General features: G+C 24.7%; 1 protein-coding gene across 4 annotated transcripts in view; it reads left to right on the plus strand.

Moving 5' to 3' along the window:
* Window positions 1-22,096, plus strand: part of side (motor axon guidance molcule sidestep) — an 805,094-nt gene that overhangs the window by 647,421 nt on the left and 135,577 nt on the right. For all 4 annotated transcript variants that reach the window (XM_075310279.1, XM_075310349.1, XM_075310417.1 and 1 more), the window contains exon 11: window positions 18,023-18,171. In XM_075310279.1, the coding sequence (XP_075166394.1) occupies window positions 18,023-18,171 (149 nt within the window). The remainder of the gene's footprint in view (window positions 1-18,022; window positions 18,172-22,096) is intronic.

Raw genomic sequence — 22,096 nt, forward strand, 5'->3', positions numbered from 1 at the left:
TGACAAAATTTTCCATCGAAATAAAATTTTGACAAAATTTTCTATAGAAATAAAACTTTGACAAAAATTTCTATATCAATAAAATTTTGACATAATTTTCTATAGAAATAAAATGTTGACAAATTTTTTATAACTATACGTTAAATGGATTTGTTTTGAGTAGGGTTGAGGAGATAAAGGATCTTGGTGTAATTCATGATTCTAAATTCACTTTTACCCGCCATATTGATTATATTGTCCCAAGGGCATATTCATTGCTTGCTTTCATTAAGAGAAATTGTAGAGATTTCAAGGATCCTTATTCATATTCATATTTACTGCTTTAGTTAGGTCTAAATTGGAATATGGTGCTTTTGTTTGGAGTCCTTATTATGGAATACATTCCCAAAGACTTGAAAGGATTCAGAGGAAATTTATAAATTTTGCACTATACCCTCTTAATTTTTCTGTACCGCATCCTACTTATGAAGCAAAATGTCGTTTAATTCATATGAAAACTTTGGCTAATAGGCGTTGTTATTTGTCTTTAATATTCATTTATAAACTTATTTCTGGTGACATAGATTGCCCGTGTTTACTTGAAAATATTCGCTTCAGGGTTCCTCTAAGAACATTGCGTAGTAGTGAATTGTTTCATATACCCCATCATAGGACTAATTATGGTTCCAATGAACCAATGAGTCGTGCATTGGCTGAATTCAATAATATCTCCAATGAGGATATTGATATATTTGATAAATTTTCTAAATATGTTAATATTCTAGATTTAATATATTTTTAGTTTTAAGTAGTCTGTAAGGAATGTTGTATTTCCATAGACTTGAATAAATAAATAAATAAATAAATAAATAAATAAAATTTTGGCAAAATTTTGGCAAAATTTTCTATAGAAATAAAATCTTGACAAAATTTTATATAGAATAGCATTTTGGCAAAAAATTCTATATCAATAAAATTTTGGCAAAATTTTCTATAGAAATAAAATCTTGACAAAATTTTCTATAGAAATTAAATTTGGACAATTTTTTCTATCGAAATAAAATTTTGGCAAAATTTTCAACAGAAATAAAATTTTTAACAAAATTTTCTATAGAAATAAAATTTTGACAAAATTTACTGTAGAAATAAAATTTTGACAAAATTTACTAAAGAAATAAAATTTTGACAAAATTTTCTATAGAAATAAAATTTTGGCAAAATTTTCTATAGAAATAAAATTTTGGCAAAATTTTCTACAGAAATAAAATTTTGCGTAAATTTTCTATAGAAATAAAATTTTGGCAAAATTTTTTATATTAATAACATTTTTTATAGAAAAAAAAATTTGACAAATTATAAAATTTTGGCAAATATACTATAGAAATAAAACTTTGACAAAATTTTCTATAGAAATTAAATGTTGCCAAAATTTTCTATAGAACTAAAATTTTGACAAAATTTTCTATAGAAATAAAATTTTCTATAGAAATAAAATCTTAGCAAAAGTTTTTATAGAAATAAAATTTGGTAAAGTTTTCTATTGAAATAACATTTTGACAAAATTTTATAAGGAAATAAAATTTTGGCAAAATTTTCTATAAATAAAATTTTGACCAAATTTTCTATAGAAATAAAATTTTGGCAAAATTGGGAATAGAAATAAAATTTTGACAAAATTTTCTATAGAAATACAATTTTGACAAAATTTTCTATAGAAATAAAATTTAACAAAATTTTCTATAGAAATTAAATGTTGGCAAAATTTTCTATAGAACTAAAATTTTGACAAAATTTTCTATAGAAATAAAATTTTCTGTAGAACTAAAATTTTCTATAGAAATAAAATTTTGGCAAAATTTTCTATTGAAATAAAATTTTGACAAAATTGTCTATAGAAATAAAATTTTGACAAAATTGTCTATAGAAATACAATTTTGCAAAACTTTCTATAGAAATAAAATTTTGACAAAATCTTCTATAGAAATAAAATTTTGACAAAATTTTCTATAGAAATAAAATTTTGACAAAATTTTCTTTAGAAATAAAATTTTGGCAAAATTTTCTATAGAAATAAAATTTTGACAAAATTTTCTATAGAAATAAAACTTTGACAACATTTTCTATAGAAATAAAATTTTTAAAAAATTTCCTATAGAAATGAAATTAAAATAAAAATACTGCTTCTTTAAAATAAAGATTTTTTAGGGGAGCTCTAAAGCTTTAAACCAAGTTAAGCTCTATAAAATTAAATTTAGAATAATAGGATTTTCATTCTCTTTTTGCAAAATAATTGACAAATGTAGCCAAGGTTATTCTGGCTTTTCTATTTTGTGTTACAAACATTTCCCAAGAAAATAAGCTGCTCTCGTTTGGTAACAACCGCCCCGTTCCCATTTACGGGTATTCTATAATAAATTTGCCCACTAATCATGCCAATGGTGCTGATTTAGCACTCAACTATTTTAGGCCAAAAATGTCCATACTTATACGCCAGCATGATGTTTTTTGCCACACGCACTTGTGACGCATTCAAGCGTGTTAAATATGCAATAAAACATTTGCCATAGTGAGCTTTATTTGTGACTGATTTTTTTTTTGTTATTGCCATAAACATCCACAGCCAGAATTATTATGGGAAGGATATAGGACTCGTTGTGCTCTTTGCTCAAAAAACAAAGAAACGAAACGCCAGAAAAAAATATATATAAATAAAATTTCTTACATTAAGACACACTATCGTTCTTGGATGATACATTCATTTGCAAATTTATTGACACTCTGCTGGAAAGAAGAAACAATTTATTATAAATTGTTTAAAAGAAATAAGCAGCAGGAGAACATGCACACACACACGCACACACAAACACTACAGCAAATAGTTATGCTTGAACTCGCACAATGCTAACAAAAAGAGGATTCGGCGAAAGCAAAAAAAAAAAAAATAAAAACAAACACAAGCGAAAGGACGTAGAAAATAATAATACTACGAATATATAAAGAAATAAGCATAAAATTCGCTGTTGTGTGACGACAACGATGATGGCACTTCTCCATGGAATCCTTGAATTGTCATGAATATTTAATGGGGGCCAACACCAGAAACCAAGAAAGTACAACGATAACAAAAACAACAAAAACGGATAACAAACTTATAGTAGTGGCAAGGACATCACGACTACAGGACCCAAAACGATGTGAGGCAATACTCCGAATGACAATAAAATCAGGGAGTAAAAGGAAAAACAAAAATTATGTGCACGATAGCTGGATGAATGGATGGCACGGACAAAAAAAGCCAAATAAAAAATATTATAGTGAAGTTACATTTTTTTGTTAAGGCCAAAGATTATAGGAGTACATATCTTAAAGAAGTTCTTTTTTATATTAAATGACTCACATACGCAAATACGCCTCCTTTTTAAGCACATACTTCAAGTGCGAATGTAAGTGGTAAATGTGGCACAGTATTTGAAAATTATTCGAATAATTTGGCAACGCAAACAAAATGAATTGCTTGTTTTGTTTTTTATTTTTTATTTTCTCATATCTCTTAAAAATCACCCTTTATAACAAGCCTAATTTTCCTCCAAAGTTATTCGATGCAGCCCTCTAGTATATTACATCCACACAGCAGTAGCTACACGCAAATTTAAATTAAAACAGCATAATTTACCGCTCTTTAAAAAATATTACTTTGTAAAACGCCCTATAAAAACGTATAGGGCTTAGATTGATTTTAACACGTTTTCACGAGCCACCACACTTCCCCATTACCCATAACTAATACCATCCTTTGCCTATACAAAATGCATTCGTATTACTCCCACTACTTTAACTCACTCTCTTGCTTTTGTAATACTTTCCCAATGACTCTCAAACTTTTTTCTCCATGCCAGTATAAGAAAAGCCAAGCATAAAAATACATACAACCAAGCCAAAACAACAATTAGACAAACAAAGACCACAATAACAACAACTTAAATATTTTTAAGAAAATATAAATTTCTCCACTAAAACTTAATTAATTTGAAAAATAAATTCTATTCCTAGACAAATTTTATATAGAAATAAAATGTTTACAACATTTTTATAGAACAAAAATTTACAAACATTTTCTATATTTAGAAACAAAATTTTGACAAAAATTTCCATAGAAACATATTTTAGACAACATTTTTAATAAAACAAAATTTACAGATTTTTGTACAGAAATAAAAAATTGAGAACATTTTCTATAGAAAAAAATTACAAATTTTTCTACAGAAAAAAATTTTGACAAAAATTTCCATAGAAATACTATTTTGACAACATTTTCTATAGAAATTAAATTTTCAGAAAATTTTCTATAGAAAAAAATTTATAAGAATTTTCAATAGAAATAAAATTTTGACAAACTTCCTATAGATATAACATTTTGACGAAATTTTCTGTAAAAATTAAATTTTGATAAAATGTTTTGTAGAAATATAATTTTTGACAAAAATTGCTTTAGAAATTAAATTTTCAGAAAATTTTCTATAGAAAAAAAATTAACAAAAATTTTCTATAAAAATTAAATTTTGACAAAACATTTCTATAGAAATTAAATTTTGACAAAATTTTCTACAGAAATAAAATTTTGACAACATTTTCTATAGAAATAAAATTTTGGCAAAATTTTCTACAGAAATTAAATTTTGACAAAATCTTCTATAGACATAAAATTTTGAGAAAATTTTCTATAGGAATAAAATTTTGACAAAAATTTCTTAAGAAATAAAATTTTGAGAAGATTTTCTTTAGAAATAAAAGCTTGACAAAAATTTTCTATAGAAATAAAATTTGTACAACATTTTCTATAGAAATAACATTTTGAGAACATTTTCTATAGAAAAAAAATTTACAGATTTTTCTACAGAAAGAAAATTTTGAGAACATTTGCTATAGACAAAAAAAAAATCTACAGAAATAAAATTTTGACAAAAATTTCCATATAAATACACTTTTGACAACATTTTCTATAGAAATAAAATTTTGACAAAACTTTCTGTAAAAATTAAATTTTGATAAAATTTTCATCTAGAAATATAATTTTGAGAAAATTTTCTATAGGAATAAAGTTTTGACAAATATTTCTATAGAAATTAAAATTTCAGAAAATTTTCTATAGAAAAAAAATTACAAAAATTTTCTATAGAAAAAAATTTCGACAAAATTTTCTATAGAAAAAAATTTACAAAAATTTTCCATAGAAAAAAATTTACAAAAAGATTCTATAGAAATTAAATACTGACAAAAATTTTCTACAAAAATAAAATTTTGACAACATTTTCTATAGAAGTAAAATTTTGGCAAAATTTTCTACAGAAATTAAATTTTAACAAAATTTTGTATAGAAATAAAATTTTGAGAAAACTTTCTATAGGAATAAAATTTTGGCATAAATTTCTTAAGACATAAAGTTTTGAGAAGATTTTCTTTTGAAATAAAAGTTTGACAAAAATTTTTTACAGAAATACAATTTTGACAACTTTTTCTATAGAAATAAAATTTTGAGAAAAAATTCAATAGAAAAAAAATTTACAGATTTTTCTACAGAAATACAATTTTGACAAAAAATTCCATAGAAATACAATTCTGACAACATTTTCTATAGAAATTAAATTTTCAGAAAATTTTCTATAGAAAAAAATTTTCTATAAAAATAAAATTTTGATGAAATAAAAATTTTGAGAAAATTTTCTATAGGAATGAAATTTTGACAAAAATATCTTTAGATATAAAATTTTGTCAAGATTTTCAACAAAAATTAAATGTTTGCAAAATTTTCTACATAAATTAAATATTGACAGAATTTTCTATAGAAATATAATTTTGAGAAAATTTTCTATAGGAATAAAATTTTGGCAAAAACTGCTATAGAAATTAAATTTTCAGAAAATATTCTCAAAGGAAAAAATTTACAAAAATTTTCTATAGAAATACAATTTTGGCAAAATTTCTTTTGAAATAAAATTTTGACAAAAAATGTTCTATAGAAATAAAATTTTGACAAAATTTTTTGTAAAAATTAAATTTTGATAAATTTTTCTATACAAATAAAAATTTTGAGAAATAATTCTGTAGAAATAAAATTTTGACAAAAATTTTCAATAGAAAAAAATTTACAGATTTTTCTACAGAAACAAAAATTTTGAGAACATTTTCTATAAACAAAATTACAAATTTTTCTACAGAAATAAAATTTTTACAATAATTTCCGTAGAAATACACTTTTGACAACATTTGCTATAGAAATTAAATTTTCAGAAAATTTTCTATAGAAAAAAATTTACAAACATTTTTTATAGACCCGTGTAAAAATTGAGGGATCTAATCAGATATAATAAAATCTCAAAATTGGCCCCTTTATATATAAGCAGATATACCAACATATGATGAGATAGAATTAGATATAAATGTATATCATTTCATATATGGCCAAATCTAACATCAGATCCAATAATATATAGGGACAGATATAATTACATCTAAGACATTAGATCTAGGCCAATTTTGAGATCTGATCAAATCTAATTCCATAGTAATTAGATATGAGTAAATCTTACCATTTTTCGGATCTACTCATATCTAATTGTATCAAATTAGATCTCTCAATTTTTTCTCGGGGAAATAAAATTTTCTGTAAAAATTAAATTTTGATAAAATTTTCTATACAAATAAAAATTTTGAGAAAATTTTGCAAAATTTTCTACATAAATTAAATATTGACAGAATTTTCTATAGAAATATAATTTTGAGAAACTTTTCTATAGGAATAAAATTTTGGCAAAAATTGCTATAGAAATTAAATTTTTAGAAAATATTCTCAAAGGAAAAAAATCACAAAAATTTTCTATAGAAATAAAATTTTGGCAAAATTTTCTATAGAAATAAAATTTTGACAAAAAATTTTCTATAGAAATAAAATTTTGACAAAATTTTCTTTAAAAATTAAATTTTGATAAAATTTTCTATACAAATAAAAATGTTGAGAAAATTTTCTATAGGAATAAAATTTTGACAATAATTTTCAATAGAAATAAAATTTTGGCAAAATTTTCTATAGATATAAAATTTTGTCAAGATTTTCTATAGAAATAAAATTTTGACAAAATTTTCTAAAGAAATAAAATTTTAATAAAATTTTCTAAAGAAATAAAATGTTGACATCATTTTCTGTAAAAATTAAACTTTAAGAAAATTTTCTATAGGAATACCATTTTGACAAAAATTTCTTTAGAAATTAAATTTTGAGAAGATTTTCTTTAGAAATAAGCTAATATAAGCTAATAAAAATTTTCTACAGAAATAAAATTTTGAGAAAATTTTCTATAGAAAAAAATTGACAAATTTTTCTATAGAAATAAAATGTTTACAAAAATTTTCTACAGAAATAAAATTTTGACAAAAATTTTCTATAGAAATAAAATGTTGATAACATTTGCTATAGAAATAAAATTTTGACAACATTTTCTACAGAAATTAAATTTTCAGAAAATTTTCTATAGAAAAAAAATTTTGGCAAATTTTTCTATAGAATAAAATTTTGAAAAAGTCTTCTATAGAAATAAAATTTTGACAAAATTTTCTGTAAAAATAAAATTTTGATAAAATTTTCTATAGAAATATAATTTTGAGAAAATTTTCTATAGGAATACCATTTTGACAAAGATTTCTTAAAAAATTTAATTTTGAGAAGATTTTCGTTAGAAATAAGCTTGAAAAAATTTACAGATTTTTCTACAGAAATAAAATTTTGACAAAAATTTCCGTAGAAATACAATTTTGACAACCTTTTCTATAGAAATAAAATTTTGGCAAATTTTTCTATAGAATACATTTTTGACAAAATTTTCTACAGAAATGAATTTTTGAAAATTGTAAGGCAACCAATATTTTCTATTGGCTCAAAGCGAATTTCTTTAAATGTGAATACAAATTATTAGAGACAATCATTACAACGTTTCTTATTAATTTGTGTTAGTTGATTTCACAGCCAAAACTTAACCATAAAGGGGAATTTCGTTTGTCAAAATTTTCATTTTGGAGGAAAATATATATTTTTTTTTTGTGGATACAGCTTTGAACTGTTTGGAAAATCCAAATAAGCCTCTAGTACAACCTCTGTTTGCAAATCCCCAACCCCATTAACTCAAAGCATTATTGAGAGAAGAAGGTTCGAACGGCTCATTGAATGGCATCTATTGACGATGATGACATAGAAGACTATGGCTAGGACAATACCTGCTAACATCAACAATAAAATTGCATTACAAAGGATTCATGCACAATGTAGCATAAACGGCAGGAGTATCGTAGTTGTCTCTTGGAAACAATGGTTATAAGTTTTGGAATGAGTTTAGAATTCATTGTTTTTGTTTTTTGGGAAATGTCCCATGTGTACATGGGTATAAGATTTCTGTGACACAGACATGAACTGCAATGATTTTGATAAAATCCCAATAATACCAATAGCTGCAGTTAGGAGAGTTGAATCATTGTTGGAACTCAACTGTGTGTCCTTTAGATGGATCGAATGGTCTATGTAGCAGTATTCGTTACGCCTTTGTGTAGCATTCAGATAAACATGGAATGCAATAAATGCTTGTCTCAAATTTCCTATGCAAGGATATGAGCTCTCTCTCTCTCTCTCTATGTGTGTGTGTGTGTCTATGGCATTCACTCATAGCGGCAGCAATAACTCTGGAAGTTTCACAAACAATCGAAAATTTGAACTTTGGTTACCGGAGCAATCGGTTTTTGGAGTGCTTGCTCCTTGTAATGGAACAATGAAAACAATCAATGAATTCAAATTTGTGTTATTTTATGACTCCTCTATAGTTGTCAAAACAACTTTCAATTGGTATTTGCGAGCAAAGAAGATTTTTACACTATGCAAACACTCAACACACATACACATGTAAATATTCACATGTTAGCTTTGTTGTGTTAGTTTAAGTTCGACAAATGGGACTCCTATAAAATTTGAGCCGTTTCTCTTTGTCAATGTTGTAATGTTCGAAAGGTTGCCCCTGTCCTCACATTTATTTGTGCATGGAAGTTACTACATACACATGGTTGCATGTTTTCTTTTTATGACATTTCATTTTATGACATATTTGAACGTCTAAACACAATACTCTAGAATACACTGTTTGTGGAAATATCATTTACCTACAGCCAATATTGTATTTTATTTTACGTTACGCGAAATGCTATTGCAAAATGCTATTGCAAAATTAGCAATTTCTATTTTTCTTAAGACATTAAATACAAAGGTTTTCTCAAAATGTCTTTGCTATAGGAAATTTTATCAAAATTTTATTTTTTTCTATAGAAAATATTTGCCAAAAATTATGTTTTATAGAAAATTTTGTCAAAATTTTATTTCTATAGAAAATATTTGCCAAAAATTTTGTTTGATAGAAAATTTTGCCAAAATTTTATTTCTATAGAAAATTTTGTCAAAATTATATTTCTATCGAAAAGTTGGTCAAAATTTTACTTCCATAGAAATGTTGCCAAAATGTATTTCTGTAGAAATTTTTTTAAAAATTATATTTCCATAGAAAATTTTTTAAAAATTTTATTTCTATAGCAAATTTTGTCAAAATTGTATTTCCATAGAAAATTTCGCCAAAACTTTATTTCTGTAGAAAATTTTGTCAAAATTATATTTCTATAGAAAATTTTGTCAAAATTGTACCTCCATAGAAAATTTTGTCAAAATTATATTTCTATAGAAAATTTTGTCAAAATTGTACCTCCATAGAAAATTTTGCCAAACCTTTATTTCTATAGAAAATTTTGTCAACATTTTTTTCTATCGAGAATTTTGTCCAAATTGTACTTCCACAGAAAATGTTGCCAAAAATTTATTTCTGTAGAAAATTTTTTAAAAATTATATTTCAATAGAAAATTTTTTTAAAAATTTTATTTCTATAGAAAATTTTGTCAAAATTGTATTTCCATAGAAAATTTCGCCAAAACTTTATTTCTGTAGAAAATTTTGTCAAAATTATATTTCTATAGAAAATTTTTTCAAAATTGTATTTCTATAGAAAATTTTGCCAAAACTTTATTTCTGTAGAAAATTTTGTCAAAATTTTATTTCGATAGAAAATTTTGTCAAAATTTTATTTCTACAGAAAATTTTGTCAAAATTGTATTTCCATAAAAAATTTCGCCAAAACTTTATTTCTGTAGAAAATTTTGTCAAAATTATATTTCTATAGAAAATTTTTTAAAAATGTTATTATTTTAATAAAATTTTATATCTATCGATATTGGTTGCAATGCACACCATCCACACTGTACATTTTCATCATGGTGAAATTCTAAGATAATCTAACAATGTCCGTCTGTTTTTATACCCTGCGCCACACTGTGGAACAGGGTATTATAAGTTAGTGCATATGTTTGCAACACCCAAAAGGAGACGATATAGATGGTGTCTTTGGCAAAAATGCTCAGGGTTGGCTCCTGAGTCGATATAGCCTAACCGTCTGTCTGTGAACACATTTTTCGTGATGAAAGTCTCGGTCGCAGTTTTAGTCCAATCGACTTCAAATTTGGCACAAGTATGTGGTTTGGTCCAGAATAGAACCCTATTGATTTTGGAAGAAGTCGGTTCAGATTTAGATATAGCTCCCATATATATCTTTCGCTCGATATGGATTTATATGGCCCCAAAAGCCAGACTTTTACCCTAATTTGCTTAAAATTTTGCACAAGAAGAATAATTAGTACTATAGTCAAGTGTGCCAAATTTTATTGAAATCGGTTGAGATTTAGATATAGCTCCCATATATAGCTTTCGCCCAATTTACACTCATATGACCACAGAGGCCAATTTTTAACTCCAATTTAGTTGAAATTTTGCACAGGGAGTAGAATTAGCATTGTAGCTATGTGTGCCAAATTTGGTTGAAATCGGTTCAGATTTAGATATAGCTCCCATATATAGCTTTCGCCCGATTTACACTCATATGACCACAGAGGCCAATTTTTTATTCCGATTTAGTTGAAATTTTGCGCAGGGAGTAAAACTAGCATTGTAGCTATGTGTGCCAAATTTGGTTGAAATCGGTTCAGATTTAGATATAGCTCCCATATATAGCTTTCGCCCGATTTACACTCATATGACCACAGAGGCCAATTTTTTACTCCGATTTAGTTGAAATTTTGCACAGGGAGTAGAATTAGCATTGTAGCTATGCGTGCCAAATTTGGTTGAAATCGGATCAGATTTAGATATATCTCCCATATATAGCTTTCGCCCGATTTACACTCATATGACCACAGAGGCCATTTTTTAACTCCGATTTAGCTGAAATTTTGCACATATTTGCACACATAACATTGTGTTCCACCCTAGTGCATTTGCCGACTTAAATTTTGAGTCTATAGATTTTGTAGAAGTCTATCAAATGTATGTATTTGGGACAAACCTTTATATGTAGATAGCACCCAACACATTTGACGGATGTGATATGGTATCGAAAATTTCTACAAGGTGGTGCAGCGTATAATATAGTCGGCCCCACCTGACGTTAAACTTTCCTTACTTGTTTTTACTAACATTGTGTTCCACCCTAGTGCATTAGCCGACTTAAATGTTGAGTCTATAGATTTTGTAGAAGTCTATCAAATTCTGTCCAGATCGAGTGATATTTAAATGTATGTATTTGGGACAAACCTTTATATATAGCACCCAACGCATTTTAGATCTAACAATTTAGATATACAAAGTGGTGCAGGGTATAATATAGTCGACCCCGCCCGACTTTAGACTTTCCTTACTTATTTAATAATGCTAAGACTTCAATTTCGACCGGAAAGCTGTCACAGATGTGCTCGTTGTTTGCAAGTAGATATCGTTTTAAGATGGGCTGTATCGGCTAAAATATAGTCGGCAGCTTGTAAAATCGTCGGCTTAATTTTCTGACGCTTAAATCTACATATCTCAAAAAGTCTACTTTTACAAATTTGTCTTTGCGCACAATAAACTTTGAACTGGTCCTCTTGAGAGAGGAGTATGTTCACTCAAATTTACCTAAAATGGTATTGTCTCTAAATATCGACAATTGATTGCTGAACCGATATTAACTGATTTACCACTACTTTTAACATATGTATTATATTTTGGCATTTTACGGCTAGAAAATTATTCCATAACGCCAAGGTTATTTCTCGGTGAAAAAATATGACAAATAGTTTTCACAAGCTGCTCTAGAAGCCAATTTCGTTTCTCGTTTTCCGTTTGCTTCAAAAATGATTCGTGTTTGTTTCTTTTCACCAAAGAATATCAGTCCATTTAATTTTTCACAGGCAAGAGTTTATTATGAGAGTATAATAAAGATCTCTCATTCTCTCTCTCTCTCTCTCTTAGTGATATCAATTTTTTGTATATTGTCACAGAGCTTGCCTTATTCTATTAAATTCCATACATCATGATTAGCTTTGATGACATTTGAAAAGCAACTTCACTTTAACATGGTTAGATTTTGTTTCATTTCAGCAAAGAAGCTCAGATGTTAAATGTATTTGATACCCAAATTTCAAGAGAGTACAATAATGAAATTATCTCTCTCCCTCTCATAACGGTATGACGACTTTTTCTTTATTACAATAGAGTTTCCCTTATTCGGTTAAATTCCTCACATCATGATAAGTTCTGATGACAGTTGAAAGAAAAATTCTAATGACGTGATCTCAATTTCTCTCTCTCGTAATGATATCTATGTTAAATCGGTTCATAAATGTGATATACAAAATTCGAGTGTAGACAGTAAGCATATAATAATGGTGTGAAATCTCTGTATCTCTGAGACTGTTATACCTATTATTTCTATGTTGCAATAGTGGAGCTTCCCTCATTCGGATAAATCTCTCACCTCCTGATAAGCTCTTATGACACTTGAGAAACAAATTCACTTTGCTCTTAAATAGCCTTGTCTGGATTTTCAATTTTTCTTTTACAATTTCTTTTCGAAAAGTTTTTGCGATGAAATAAAACTAGTTTGAAACTCTGTTAATGCATCGCCATCATAATCATCATCACCACTACCACCACAATGTGTGTAGTGTGGCATAATATCGCACATATGACTTGTTTTATTGCAACAAGTCTCTTGTAGGAGTTCGTTGATTAGGGGCAACACCAAGAATAAATGTTTTCTTAGGAAAAACAAAGTTTCAGTTTTCAAAAAAAAAAAGAAAGAAACACTTTTGGAAAATACTTCTTAATGGTATTTTATGGTAAAAGTATATTTTCATGTTTCGAATAATAATCATAGTGCAACTGAGAGTAAGAGAAACCATAGGTAATCGCAATAATATTATTTCCAAAAAAAAAAAAATCCATATATATTTTTGTTTTGGTTTTGTATGAAATAAGAAAACAATAAAGAAAAGTTTGATGTTTATAGAATTGCCACGAAGCACCTGGTGGAAAAAAACATCAAAATATTCGAAGAAAAACAATATTTGTACACTGAACAAAGAAAGTTTTTCCAAGACCAACTGAATAAGTTCCAAAGACATCAGAGATTTCAATGTGAAAAAAACTAAAGTTTTTTTTTATACTCCGTATATTGAAAAAGCAACACACCTGGCCAAATAACCTGAAAAAATTAAACTTTAGTAAAAACATTTTAATAAGGAACAATCAAAAACCATTCAAATATGTTCCCTTTATTGATACCAAGTATTTGTGGTTTTGCTTTCATTACAAAACCAAAGCTTTAATAAGAGTCGAAGTAAACAAATCTATGTAACATCTTAAGTAAAAATCCCTTATGCTTTTGCTTTACCCTGGTCTTCTTTTTTGTACAACAGAACTAGCATTCATAAAACCAAGAACATATCCCTTTGGGTTATATTTGGACTTCCGCAAATGCATTCGTCTACGGTTCACAAACCAGCAGATTTTTAATATCCTAGTTTTTCATATGGAGGGATAATTTGAGTCCCAATAGGAGACGTTTTATTTATGACACATAAGAAAAACAAAGAGAGGTATTTCTTTTATAGTTAAAGAAGTAAACTCAAGTTGACAAAAGATATTAAGCGTTTTGTAATAGATGACCCTAAGAGATTAAATTTACCCAGAATGAATAGCGTTTTCATGAAGATACAAGAAACGCCTGAAAATATGCAACGACTAGACAACGACTAAAACTAGATCTAAAAGACTTTCCAATAAGAGTTATTTTGAAGTTTTCTATAAAAATTTTGTCAAAATTTTATTTCTATAGAAAATTTTCTCAAAAATTTATTTGTATAGAAAATTTTCTTAAATTTTATTTGTATAAAAAAATTTCTCAAAATTTTATTTGTATAGAAAATTTTCTCAAAATTTTATTTGTATAGAAAATTTTCTCAAAATTTTATTTCTACAGAAAATTTTTGCAAAATTTTATTTCTACAGAAAATTTTTGCAAAATTTTGTTTCTATAGTTTTTTTTTTTTTACTTCTTTTGAAAATTTTGCCAATATTTTATTTCTATTCTACAGATAATTCCATTGACAAAATGTTATAGAATTTTTTTTTTCAAAATTTTAATTCTATAGAATATTTAGTAAAACTGTTATTTCTATAGAAAATATTGTTAAAATTTTATTTCTATATACAATTTTGTCAAAATTTTTATTTCTATAGAAAATTTTGTCAAAATTTAATTTCTATAGAAGATGTTGTAAACATTTTATTTCTATAGAAAATTTTGTCAAAATTTTTATTTCTGTAGAAAATTTTGTCAAAATTTTTATTTCTATAGAAAATTTGGTCAACATTTTATTTCTATAGAAAATTTTGTAAAAATTTTATTTCTATAGAAAAGTTGGTCAAAATTTTAATTCTATGGAAAATTTGGTCAAAATTTTATTTCTAAAGAAAATTTGGTCAAAATTTTAATTCTAAAGAAAATTTTGTCAAAATTTTATTTCTATAGAAAATTTTGTCAAAATTTTATTTCTATAGAAATCTTGGTCAAAATTTTATATCTATAAAAAATATTTTGTCAACATTTTTTTTCTATAGAAAATTTTGTCAAAATTTTATTTCTATAAAAATGATGTCAAAATTGCACTCCTATTGGAAATTATGCCAAAATTTTTGTTTCTATAGAAAAGGTTGTCAAAATATTATTTCTATAGACAATTTTTGTGAAAATGTGATTTTTATAGAAAATTTTATCAAAATTTAAATTTCTACTGAAAATTTTGTCAAAATTTTAGTTTCTACAAAAAAATTTGTCAAAATTAATTTTTATTCAAAATTTTGTCAAAATTTTGTTTCTATAGATATAAAATTTCTATAGAAACAAAAATTTGTTTCTATAGAAAATTTTCTCAAAAATTTCTTTGTATAGAAAATTTTCTTAAAATTTTATTTGTATAGAAAATTTTCTCAAAATTTTATTTCTACAGAAAATTTTTGCAAAATGTTATTTCTATAGAATTTTTTTTTTAAATTTTACTTCTATTAAAAAATTTTTGAAATATTTTATTTCTATTCTATAGATAATTCCATTGACAAAATGTTATGGACATTTTTTTTCAAAATTCTAATTCTATAGAATATTTTGTAAAAATGTTATTTCTATAGAAAATTTTGTTAAAATTTTATTTCTATAGAAAATTTTGTCAAAATTTTTATTTCTATAGAATATTTTGCAAAATTTTTATTTCTATAGAAAATTTTGTCAAAGTTTTATTTCTATAGAAAATGTTGTAAACATTTTATTTCTATAGAAACATTTTTCAAAATTTTTATTTCTTTGGAAAATTTTGTCAAAATTTTGTTTCTATAGAAAATGTTGTAAACATTTTATTTCTAGAGAAAATTTTGTCAAAACGTTTATTTCTGTAGAAAATTTTGTTATTTCTTGAGTAAATTTTGTAAAAATTTTATTTCTATAGAAAAGTTGGTCAAAATTTGATTTCTATGGAAAATTTTGTCAAAATTTTATTTCTAAAGAAAATTTTGTCAAAATTTTATTTCTATAGAAACCTTGGTCAAAATTTTATATCTATAAAAAATTTTGTCAATTTTTGTTTTCTATAGAAAATTTAGTCAAAATTTTATTTCTATAAAAATGATGTCAAAATTGCACTCCTATTGGAAATTGTGCCAAAATGTTTGTTTAATTTAAATGTTTGTTAAAATTTAATTTTCTACAGAAAATTTTGTCAAAATTTTAGTTTCTACAAAAAATTTTGTCAAAATTAATTTCTATAGAAAATTTTGTCAAAATTTTAGTTTCTATAGAAAATGTTGTCAAAATGTTTGTGAAAATGTGATTTCTATAGAAAATTTTGTCAAAATTTAAATTTCTACAGAAAATTTTGTCAAAATTTTAATTTCTACAAAAAATGTTGTCAAAGTATTATTTCTATAGAAAATTTTTATGAAAATGTGATTTCTATAGAAAATTTTGTCAAAATTTAAATTTCTACAAAAAATTACTTCTGTAGAATATTTTATCAAAATTTTATGTCTATAGGAAATTTTGTTAAAATTTTAATTTCTATATTTGTATTTATATAGAAATTTTCTTTAATTTTTTTTCTATAGAAAATTTTGCCAAAATTTTATTTCTATTGAAAATTTTTTTCAAAAATTTATTACTGTAGAAATTTTTATCAAAAATGGTTTTTCTATAAAAAAGTTTTGTCAAAATTGTATGTCGGTAGAAAATTTTGTCAACATTTTATTTGTATAGATAAATTTGGCAACATTTTATTTCTATAGAAAATTTTGTCAAAATTTTATTTCTATAAAAAATTTTATCAAAATTTTGTTTCTATAGAAAATTTTATGGAAATTTTATTTCCATAGAAAATGTTATCTAAATTTTATTTCAATAGAAAATTTTATCAAAACTTTATTTTTGTAGATTTTTTTTTTAAATTTGATATCTATCAAAAATTTTGTTAAAGTTTTACATCTATAGAAAATTTTTGCAAAATTATATTTCTATAGAAAATGTTTGCAAAATTTTATTGCTATGGACAATTTTATCAAAATTTTATTTTTGTAGAAAAGTTTTTCAAAATTTGATTTCTATAGAAAATTTTGTCAAAGTTTTTTGTCAATAGAAAATTTTATCAAACGCCTGCAAGTATGCAACGATTGACATTTGCCTGATTTGACATTTTGTCACTTTCTATCCCTTTTCTAGTGAAATAGTATTTGTTGATTCTGGATTCCTTAAAAATTGCAAATCTATGCGTACAATACTATGATTTTGAGGACTTTTTTCCCTCTCATAACATAGTTCTATAAATCTTACTTACGTCTGAAAATAGGCAAAGCCAATTTTGTCACATGTAACAACTATTTTACCTCTTGTTAGGAAATCTTTATATTTAGGTCATGGGCTATTTTTAGTGGACACTTTATCATTTGTCTTTGTCATATTTTTAATGAGCAAACCTAGTTTAAAAATATTGTAGGTACGTTTTGTACCCTAAGCTAATTCATCTTAAACTTGATATGACAAAAATTTGGGTCATTAATTTACTTAAAGGGTAAATTTCAATAAATCTCTACAAATATTTTTGACATATTCTTCATGGCTGCCCTGTGTGGCTACACATAATCACAAGACCTATGCATTTGTAGGCCATTATAATTTTTAGGTCTTGAAGTAGACCATGTTAATTACTTTGCTCAAGGCTATAACAATTGTTCCACAATTCTCTCCATCTCCAACACACACACACACACACATATGAATATCACAATCATTCATTGACACACACAACATGAAAAGAATCATCATCTATGAGATATAGAGAAGAATTATAACCATAGGATATTTTCCATATATGAAAGTGTGGAATTGGTGATGGTATACCAACACACACACATACACACTCAAACATATTTATCATAAACTATTCATGGCAAGTCTCTAAGCCATGCTCCTGTTGTCCTTTTGTCACTTTTCATATCCATTTGTTACCATCTCGTTTATTTTCTGTATTTTTTTTTTCTTCCATTTTCTCTTACAGATTCACCCCGTTGTAAGCCTGGTACAGAGCAAACATCCATAGGCGCCATAAATATGCACTCAATACCGGTCAAATGTGAAGTTGATGCTGATCCACCAGATTCTGTAAAATTCAGTTGGACCTACAACAATACGAGAAATGTGTCACCCGTAAGTATAGTGCATAGAAGCAAATGACCTCAAATACTAAGCAAATCTTCAATGTATACTGAGGATACAAAAAAAAAAGACATATTAAAATTTGCAAAAAAGGACCAGGGGCTAATATTTTATAAATTTATGATACAATTCATAAAAGTGATTTTTAGGGCCATATTTAGTATGGGACATTCCAAAACTATCGTACAATATAGTAAGTTTCCTTTGGTGATTTGGGGTAAGGAAAAAAAAATCAAGGAAAAAAATCCTAAAAAATCTTCTTTGGAAAACTATACACAGAAAAAAATTTCAAGAAAATTTTTCCAATTAAAGTCTTAATTGACTTTTAAAAAATATTCATCTAAAAATTTAATTGATTCAACAAATTTTTTAATTGAAATAAAAATCATCACAAAAATTATTAGTATCAATTTTTTTTTTCGTTGATTTTCAATTAATTGTTTAAAAGATACTATCATTTCTGTGGTTGAAGACATTTCAATTAAAAAATTAATTGGATCAATTAATTTCGTGATTGAATCAGAAATTTTTTTATGTAGCTACAGAGTAATATGTGGATAACTATTCAGTCCATTGTGATACCACAGTGGTGAACTTCTCTCTTATCACTGAGTGCTGCCCGATTCCATGTTAAGCTCAATGACAAGGGACCTCCTTTTTATAGCCGAGTCCGAACGGCGTTCCACATTCCAGTGAAACCACTTAGAGAAGCTTTTTGAAACACTCAGAAATGTCACCAGCATTACTGAGGTGGGATAATCCACCGCTGAAAAACTTTTTGGTGTTCGGTCGTAGAAGGAATCGAACCCACGACCTTGTGTATGCAAGGCGGGCATGCTAACCATTGCACCACGGTGGCTCCCATCGAATCGAAGAATCTCCTTTATAAGTAATTTTTGGCTTGGTTGGTGCTGAATCCTTTTGGAATTTCCATGGTCTCTTGCCACAGTTGGTAGAATTCAACCAAAAATGGTAGATTTTTTTTGCCATTTTGGTACAATTCTTAATGTTTTGGTATAGGTTTCAAAATATGCCTCTTTAACTAATAGGTACTTGAGAAATAATCTACACAAATAATATTTTGAGAAAATTTACTATAGAAATAAAATTTTGACAAAAATTTCTATAAAAAATAAAAAAAATTTCTATAAAAAATGAAATTTTGACAAAATTTTCTATAGAAATAAAATGTTGACAACATTTTCAATAAAAATAAAATTTTGGAAACATTTTCTATATAAATTGTGATAAAATTTTATATAGAAAAAAAAATTGACAAAATTTGATATAGAAATAAAAAAAAATTGTTGTGGAATTTACATGGTCTCTTGCCACAGTTGGTAGAATTCAATCAAAAATGGTAGACTTTTAACCATTTGGTGGAATTCTTGATGTTTTAGTATAGTTTTGCAAAATATGCCTCTTCACCTAACAGGTACTTGACAAATTATCTACAGAGATAAAATTTTGAGAAAATCGACTATAGAAATAAAATCTGACAATATTTTCTATAGAAATAAAGTTTTCACAAAATTTTATTTATATAGAAAATTTTGTGAAAACTTTATTTCTATAGAAAATTTTGTCAGATTTTAATTCAATAGTCAATTTTCTCAAAATTTTATTTCTGTAGAAAATTTGTCAAGTACCTATTAGGTGAAGAGGCATATTTTGCAAAACTATACTAAAACATCAAGAATTCCACTATTCCACTAAATTGACTATTGAAATAAAATCTGAAAAAATTTTCTATAGAAATAAAGTTTTCACAAAATTTTCTATATAAATAAAATTTTGACAAAATTTCCTATAAAGATAAAATTTTGACAAAATTTCCTATAGGAAAACCTACAAAATTTTCTATAGCAAAGACATTTTGACAAAATTTTCTATAAAATTAAAATTTGGCAAAATTTTCTATAAAAGTAAAATTTTGACAAAATTTTCTATAGGAATAAAATGATGAAAAAATTTTTGTTTAAAAATAAAATTTTTACAAAATTTTCTATAGCAAAGACATTTTGACAAAATTTTCTATTAAAGCAACATTTTGGCAAAATTTTCTATAAAAGTAAAATTTTGATAAAATTTTGACAACATTTTCTATAGAAATAAAATGTTGACAAAATTTGTTATAAAGATAAAATGTTTACAAAATTTTCTATAGCAAAGACATTTTGAAAAAATTTTCTATTAAAGCAACATTTTGGCAAATCCTTCTATGAAAGTAAAATTTTGATAAAATTTTTACAAAATTTTCTATAGAAATAAAATGTTGACAAAATTTGTTATAAAGATAAAATTTTTACAAAATTTCCTATAGCAAAGACATTTTGACAAAATTGTCTATAAAATTTAAATTTGGCAAATTTTTCTATAAAAGTAAAATTTTGATAAAATTTTCTATAGAAATAAAATGTTGACAAATTTTTATTATAAAGATAAAATTTTTACAAAGTTTTCTATAGAAATAATATTTTGACAAAATTTTTTATAGCAAAGACAGTTTGACAAAATTTTCTATAAAAGCAAAATTTTGGCCAAATTTTCTATAAAAATAAAATTTTGTCAAAACTTTCTATAGAAATAAAATTTTGACAATTTTTGTTTTTAAGAAAAATTTTGACAAACTTTTCTATAGAAATAAAATCTTGACAACAGTTTCTATAGAAATAAAATTTTGAAAAAATTTTATAAAGATAATAAATTTTGAGAACATTTTCTATAGAAATAAAATTTTGGGAAATTTTTCTATAAAAATAAATTTTTTAGAAAATATACTATAGAAATAAAACTTTGAGAAATTTTTCTACAGAAATATCAAAATTTTATTTCTATAGAAAATTTTGTCAGAATTTTATTTCTGTAGAATTTTTTTTCAAGATTGTAGAAAATTGTGGCAAAATTTTATTTCTATAGAAAATTTTCTCAAAATTTTATTTCTATAAAAAATTTTGTCAAAAGTTTATTTCTATAGAAAACTTTGCCAAAATTTTATTTCTATAGACAATTTTCTCAAAATTTTATTTCTATACAAAATTTTATTCTGTAGACATTTTTTATAGCAAAGACCGTTTGACAAAATTTTCTATAAAAGCAAAATCTTGGCCAAATTTTCTATAAAATTAAAATTTTGTCAAAACTTTGTATAGAAATAAAATTTTGACAATTTTTTTTAAGAAAAATTTTGACGAAAGTTTCTATGGAAATAAAATCTTGACAACATTTTCTATAGAAATGAAATTTTTACAAAATTTTCTATAGAAATTTGGAAAATTTTTATTTCTATAGAAAATAAATTTTGAGAAAATTTTCTATAGAAATTTTGAGAAATTTTTCTATAGAAATACATTTTTTAGAAAATTTACTATAGATATAAAACTTTGAGGAAATTTTCTATAAAAATATCAAAATTTTATTTCTATAGAAAATTTTGTAAGAATTTTATTTCTATAGATTTTTTTCAAGATTGTAGAAAACTTTGCCAAAATTTTATTTCTATAGAAAATTTTCTGAAAATTTTTATTTCTATAGAAAATTTTATTCTATAGAAATTTTTTATAGCAAAGACAGTTTGACAAAATTTTCGATAAAAGCAAAATTTTTGGCCAAATTTTCTATAAAAATAAAATTTTGTCAAAACTTTCTATAGAAATAAAATTTTGACAATTTTTTTATGAAAAATTTTGACAAAATTTTCTATGGAAATAAAATCTTGACAACATTTTCTATACAAATGAAATTGTTACATAATTTTCTATAGAAATAAAATTTTGAAAAAATTTTATAAAAAAAATAAATTTTGAGCAAATTTTCTATAGAAATACATTTTTTAGAAAATTTACTATAGAAATAAAACCTTGAGAAAATTTTCTATAGATATAAAACGTTGAGAAAATTTTTCATAGAAATATCA

This window comes from Haematobia irritans, chromosome 1 (genome assembly GCF_050003625.1).
Source record: "Haematobia irritans isolate KBUSLIRL chromosome 1, ASM5000362v1, whole genome shotgun sequence".
In the NCBI taxonomy this organism is placed as follows: Eukaryota; Metazoa; Arthropoda; class Insecta; order Diptera; family Muscidae; genus Haematobia; species Haematobia irritans.